General features: G+C 38.7%; 1 protein-coding gene across 1 annotated transcript in view; it reads left to right on the top strand.

Annotated features, from left to right (window-relative positions):
- Window positions 1–6,203, top strand: part of trpn1 (transient receptor potential cation channel, subfamily N, member 1) — a gene marked incomplete at its 5' end in the record, with an annotated part of 93,872 nt that extends 87,669 nt beyond the window's left edge. Inside the window, 2 exons of the mRNA XM_079828465.1 lie at window positions 2,996–3,142; window positions 4,423–6,203. Coding sequence (XP_079684591.1) covers window positions 2,996–3,142; window positions 4,423–4,556 — 281 coding nt within the window. The 3' untranslated portion in view covers window positions 4,557–6,203. The remainder of the gene's footprint in view (window positions 1–2,995; window positions 3,143–4,422) is intronic.
- Window positions 6,204–7,323: the final 1,120 nt, after the last annotated feature.

The raw sequence follows: 7,323 nt of genomic DNA, 5'->3' as shown, positions 1-7,323 counted from the left end.
ACGCCCACACCGGGGGGGAAAACAATCCAACGCTCTCCATTGACTTTGCATTGCGTGAGGCTGCCTCATTGTCATTTCGGACTTATAACAAAAAACAGAACAATGTCTAAAAGCTGATATGTGACAAGGTGTACAGCAAACAAGCTAAAAAACACAGAAATATGTTTTTATAAGCTGTCGACCCAAAAAAAACCTAGCGTTTAAGGAGACAAAAGTGGATACAGGCAATACGAAGTGACGCTTCAGCTGAAGAATGGGTACATTTTGGGATCCTGACACTCACTATGCCTCAATATGTCTATGTGTGCAGTAAACATTTTGTCACTGTTAAGTCAAATATCCAAATGTCAGTTTTATATATGATATTTACTGTCGCTGATTACATTCCCCTCTAGTCGTAGTTCTCAGTGTAATATGACCCGCGCGCTCTGTCTCAATGGCCTGAATCCACTTATTTTGTACTTAAACGCTCGTTTTTTGGGTCAACAGCTTATAAAAACGTCTGGGTTTTTGCTTCTGGGTTTTGTTTAGCTTGTTTGCTGTACACCTTGTCACATATCAGCTTTTATACATTGTTCAGTTTTTTGTTATAAGTCCGAAATGACAAAAAGGCCGCTTCACGCAATGCAAAGTCAATGGAGACGGTTTGATTGTTTCCCCCCCGGTGGGCGTGGTCTTCAGATTATGACGCGTGTTGCTCTGTCTCTATAAGCCCTATTCGCACGGGATTAGTATTATCTGGGGACCTCTGGTGATTTGTAATAATTGCAGAGAATGTCTGTGATCTTAATCCTGTGCGAATCGGCCATGTCTTTAATTTGTAAAGTAAAAATTCCCCCGCACATTACCTACCATATTTCGCCAAACACAGAGGTCCTGTGATAATATTAGTCGCGTGCGAATCGGCATCTCTGTGATTTGGCCGGGATTAGACGGATCGTATATGATTTTTGCAAGGTTTTTGTTTCCTGTGCGCATTTCTATCTTTATCTTTCACGAAGAATGGAGCTAGGCTGGATATAATGCGAACTGTTATGAATTCCTGTGCAGCCGCGCGGATTATACTTTCACTTTAGAATGAGCACCAATTTGGGAGAAAATTGCTTGAATGCATTTATATTATTCTTAACGAAAAACACAAAAACAGAACAGTACAATGACAAACTCGCTTAAATGGGCACGTTTACATTTAGCTTTGAAACTGAATCTTCCGCCGTATATATTGTTATTATATTGCTCAGTTCAGTTTTTAAAGGGGGGGGGGGGGAACACTCAGTTTCAGTCAGTCTCATGTCAATCTTGAGTACCTATAGAGTAGCATTGCATCCTGCATATCTCCGAAAAGTCTTTATTTTAATCATAATTATTAAAGAAAGATGCGCTGTTCCGAGTCTTTCCGGAAAAAGCCGTGCGGCTGGGGGCGTATCGTGTGGGCGGAGCTAAAGAATGTCGAGCGCGCGCCGCTGTTACTGTGTTGAGTGCGTCTGAAAGCTGCGTCATCCCTAAAAGCGTGAAAAAACTTTATTCAACATAAAAAATGGCTTTTAATCGGATACATCCATACATCTATGATCCGGAATCAGACCCAGAGGCTGAAGTTGAACAGGAGCAGCAGCAAAAACGACTAGAGCAGGACATCTCTATGTGGTAACTGTTATAAGTTACACTAACTATATAATATGCTTAGCGGCTTGTGTTATTTACACATTTATACTTTAATTATATCGTGTGTGTGTGTGTGTGTGTGTGTGTGTGTGTGTGTGTGTGTGTGTGTGTGTGTGTGTGTGTGTGTGTGTGTGTGTGTGTGTGTGTGTGTGTGTGTGTGTGTGTGTGTGTGTGTGTGTTTACGCGTGGTTTGTGTAGACATGATTTGTAGTAAGCGGACTGGTTTTGCGCGTCAGGCTAGTGTTTACATAGAAAGACATGGAATAGTAGCGCATTTGAATGAAGAAGCGCGCTTATTTAGTTCAACATATTTCCCCATTCTTTGTGTATTGTTGTTTGGAGTGCTTTTACAATACACAAACATACACATATAGTCGCATGCTCCATTGATCAATACGTGGTCATGTCAATACGTGGTCAATACGTGGTCATCTACTTGATGGGCATAGGCAAAAACAGACATTTGAAGCAGTCTTACTCAGTGCCTGCGGTTCCAACGTTGGGACCTTTATCGTTGGGACCGCTCCATCCTTCAGTATTAGGCGATTTGAAAATCCGGAAAAGCAAATTCCATCCACTTTTGCCTTAACGCGGGGTTATTTGGCTACGAGCCAGCGCTTTGATGGGCGTAGCTTATTGCTTTCACGCTCTCTCTCTCTCTCTCGCGCTCGCGCTCTCTCGCTCTCTCTCTCTCTCTCTCTCTCTCTCTCTCTCTCTCTCTCTCTCTCTCTCTCTCTCTCTCGCGCTCGCGCTCTCTCGCTCTCTCTCTCGCGCGCGCTCTTCCGGTAGAATTGTCCGGACGGCCCATACAAGGAAATTCCGCCCTGTTGACGTCAAGCGGACCCATGATCGAAAAAAACTTTCCGAAACTTATGACTAACAGGAAGTACTAATTTTGGCAAAGAAATACTCCCATCAAACGTCCACCTTAGCTTTTGAAACTGTGTCCATGTTTAGCATGGGAATCCAAGTCTTTAACAGTGCCAAAAGATCAGTATGCATGAAACAGCATTTCACCCCCCCTTTAATTGTAGAGTCTGTTCTCTAACTGAACTAAATTATTTTTATTACTATAAAACAATCAAAATGATATCAATACGACTGTTTATAATTTCATACAGCTATATCTATAACGAAAAAACATTTACAAGTCTTGACATCAAATCTGGGAGATAAGTCTGTAAATACGAGTAAAATCACAGCTTATCCCGTGCGAATGTGCCACGCAAAATTCAGATGTGGGAGAGTAATTTCTAAATCACACGAGGTTCCCAGATAATGCTAATCCCGTGCGAATAGGGCTTTAGACTTGTCCATATTGTCTGTTCAGGGAAGGTCTGCTCTGCGGAGGGTCGTGATGTGATGAACGAGGATGAAGATGCTGGAGGTGTGCCTGACTCTCGTTCTCTAGATCGACTGGCTCAAGCGTCTGTCAGCTGGGCCAGAGGAAACAAGAGGACGCAGATCCTCCCCGAGGGCAAGTGCATTTCATTTCCCATGCAGAATCACTTCTGTTTCTTCTGCTTTGGTAGGAGTTTAACTGTGGTTATTTTAAACGTACCCCGTTCCCTGCATTATATTATTAATTAAGCAATGGTGTAATTCAGACATTACATTGGACATACACTCACCTAAAGGATTATTAGGAACACCTGTTCAATTTCTCATTAATGCAATTATCTAATCAACCTGGCAGTTGCTTCAATGCATTTAGGGGTGTGGTCCTGGTCAAGACAATCTCCTGAACTCCACACTGAATGTCAGAATGGGAAAGAAAGGTGATTTAAGCAATTTTGAGCGTGGCATGGTTGTTGGTGCCAGACGGGCCGGTCTGAGTATTTCACAATCTGCTCAGTTACTGGGATTTTCACGCACAACCATTTCTAGGGTTTACAAAGAATGGTGTGAAAAGGGAAAAACATCCAGTATGCGGCAGTCCTGTGGGAGAAAATGCCTTGTTGATGCTCGAGGTCAGAGGAGAATGGGCCGACTGATTCAAGCTGATAGAAGAGCAACTTTGACTGAAATAACCACTCGTTACAACCGAGGTATGCAGCAAAGCATTTGTGAAGCCACAACACACACAACCTTGAGGCGGATGGGCTACAACAGCAGAAGACCCCACCGGGTACCACTCATCTCCACTACAAATAGGAAAAAGAGGCTACAATTTGCACGAGCTCACCAAAATTGGACAGTTGAAGACTGGAAAAATGTTGCCTGGTCTGATGAGTCTGGATTTCTGTTGAGACATTCAGATGGTAGAGTCAGAATTTGGCGTAAACAGAATGAGAACATGGATCCATCATGCCTTGTTACCACTGTGCAGGCTGGTGGTGGTGGTGTAATGGTGTGGGGGATGTTTTCTTGGCACACTTTAGGCCCCTTAGTGCCAATTGGGCATTGTTTAAATGCCACGGCCTACCTGAGCATTGTTTCTGACCATGTCCATTCCCTAATATTTTGAATTTTATGGGCAATATAACTGCATTCAATGAGCTCCAGTTGTTGCTCTGCTTCATGTTCGTCACCAATCAAATTTATGTAATGTAAGATGACCTAAGGAGGACGGGTAGGAGAATCATTTTTATGTTATTTTTTCCCAAAACGAATTACCTCAATCAATGTGTTAAATTGACAACCCTAATTTTTATATTCATACGCCAAGTTGCATGCATTAAATAAATAAATATTGTGTTTGTTAGGTAGACATTGTCAGGTGTCATTCTCATCCAGTCATGTGCTGTTACTGTGCAGGTGGTCATGTCACGATGTCCAGGTCTGGAGGTCAGGTGCGCGTGGAGAGCGTTGTGGATTGGCCGTCGGTGGTCCAGCAGTTTTTAGCCCAGCGTAAACAGAGGGACAGATCACTGGCGGAGAGAGATGAATGACCGGCGGCTTCACCATGACAGATACGTTTGCACTGCCTACATGAGCATCAGTCCAACCACATGAGCCCACATCACTTCCTGTTTAATGCTGTCCGCTTCAGCGTATCACAGCCGGATGTCATTTACAGTACTGGGCAAAATGTTGGGGTCGGTAAGATTGCGTAATGTTTTTGAAAGTCTGCATTTATTTGATCAGAAATACAGTAAAGAAATCTGAAATATTATTAGAGTTTAAAATAACAGTTTTCTATATGAATATATAGTAAAGTGTCATTTATTCCTGTGATAAAAGCTGAATTTATCATCATTACTCCAGTCTTCAGTGTCACATGACCCTTCACTAATCATCTAATATGAGGATGAGGCTCAAGAAACATTTATGTTTATCATCAGTGTCATATTTTTGTGGATTCTTTGATGAATAGAAGGTTCAAAAGAACTGCATTTATTTGAAAGTATCATTATAGATGTCTTTACTGTCACTTTTGATCAATTTAATGCGTCATTGCTGAATAAAAGTATTCAATTCTTTCAAAAAACATGAAAAATCATACCGACCGCAAACTCTTGACCGGCACATGCTCATGATTGTGCGTTCCTTCTTGATATCTCTGACTTCTGAGCATAAATGCCTTGTATTGGCCGATGCCAGAAAGATGAAACGGTTGCAAAGTTGTTCACTCGTCAGTAAAGAAATCCTGTAGCAACTGAAGCGCTTCTGCAAGTAGGAAAGTCTCTAAAGCACTGCCAGGAGAATGCTTTTCAGTGTTACATTCTGTGTTTTATTATTAGTGCCTCAGAAATATCAGTGATGATGGAAAATATCCTTGTTTTTTTACGACTTTTTTATTATACAATTTGATTACTACACAAGTAAATGACACATGCTAAATAATGTTACATGCTACATATAGCTGAGTAACGCTGCATTCACATTGTGTCAGTATTAGGGGTGTAATGGTACATGTAGTACGAACCGTTTCGGTACAGGACTTCCGCTACGGACTGAACAGCACCGAATGCAATCTTTAACAGTTAACCCTTCTGCATCCTCATGGACATTTTTGGCTTTTTCAGTTTAGTTTTTTTTAGGGCTGTCAAAAGGGCTGTTTTTTAGGGCTTTTTTATGTAATTTATAACCAAAAAATCAAAAAGGGGGGTGGTATTACAGCTCAGACAACATATACTTACATGTTTATCACTTTTAGTAGTGGTTTATGTAACTTCCTTTAAAATGACACCAAAATTGTGTATTTAGAGACACTGTATGTGGGTATGGGAAGCTTTTCAATTTGGGGAGGCCAAATCCATGCCGAAATGGTCCCAGAGCATAAGTACCGAACCCGTACCGAACCCGTACCGAACCCGTACCGAACCGTGACTTCAACACCAAGGAACGTACCGAACCGTCAGTTTTGTGTACCGTTACACCCCTAAACTCAGAAATGATTACATCACTGACTTTTTGAAGAAGAAAAAAGATGCACCTGATGCTGCCTGAGCGTTCATACGCTTCAGATTCTCCAACTCATAATTACTGTAAGACTGACACGATGAGCACAAGTCATGCTTGTGTCTTCACTAGCACTGTTGTCATGTTTGTTCTGCACTTTGTTCTGAAAACAGAAATAAAAAATGAAGCAATTCATGGTTTACTTGACTATCCATCATCATTTATTAGAAAAATCACGAGTATCTAATATGATCATCAGGTTTATTAGTTCATCTCTCAATCATCATTGCATTGCATTATATGAGCTTTGATCATAAAACTAAGTGTTTAAATATCATCTTATTAAGACATATTATTGGCAAACACACAGGTTGAAATTATGACATACTAAATTAATATTGTGAGGAAAAAGTTGAAATTATGACATACTAAATTAATATTATGATGAAAAAGTTGAAATCATGACAAATTAATATTATGAGGAAAAAGTTGAAATTATGACATAAAGTAATATTAAGAGGAAAGATTTGAAATGATCACATAAATTAATATTATGAGGAAAAATTTGAAATGATCACATACTAAAGTAATATTATGAGGAAAAAGTTGAAATTATCACAAAGTAATATGATGAAAAAGTTGAAAGAATTAAATAATACATTGATATTGTTAAGAATTTTTTTTAATTAGGACTTAATAAATTTATATTATGTGGGAAAAAGTTGGAATTATGACATACTAAATTAATATTATGAGGAAAAATGTGAAATTATCACATACTAAAGTAATATTATGATGAGAAAGTTGAAATTATGACATAATAAATTAATATTATGAGGGGAAAAGTTGAAATTATGACATACTAAAGTAATATTATGAGGGGAAAAGTTGAAATTATCACATACTAAAGTAATATTATGATGAGAAAGTTGAAATTATGACATAATAAATTAATATTATGAGGGGAAAAGTAGAAATTATGACATACTAAAGTAGCCTAATATTGTTAGGAAAAAGTTGAAATCATGACAAATTAATATTATGAGGAATTTTTTTTAATTATCACATACTAAAGTAATATTATGAGGAAAAAGTTGAAATTATTATGACATAATTTCAACCTTTTCCTCATAATATTAATTTATTATGACATAATTTCAAAATTTTCCTCATAATATTAATTTGTCATGATTTCAACTTTTTCCTTAAAAGAAAAATTTACATTTATGACCTAAATTAAAATTATGACATACTGAATTGATATGATAAAAAAGTAGACATTATGACATAAGTTAAAATTATGAGGGGGAAAAA

Source organism: Gobio gobio (genome assembly GCF_949357685.1).
Source record: "Gobio gobio genome assembly, chromosome: 11".
Lineage (NCBI taxonomy): Eukaryota > Metazoa > Chordata > Actinopteri > Cypriniformes > Gobionidae > Gobio > Gobio gobio.
The sequence above is the reverse complement of the archived record's forward strand: the minus strand, read 5'-3'. Positions and strand labels throughout refer to the sequence as shown.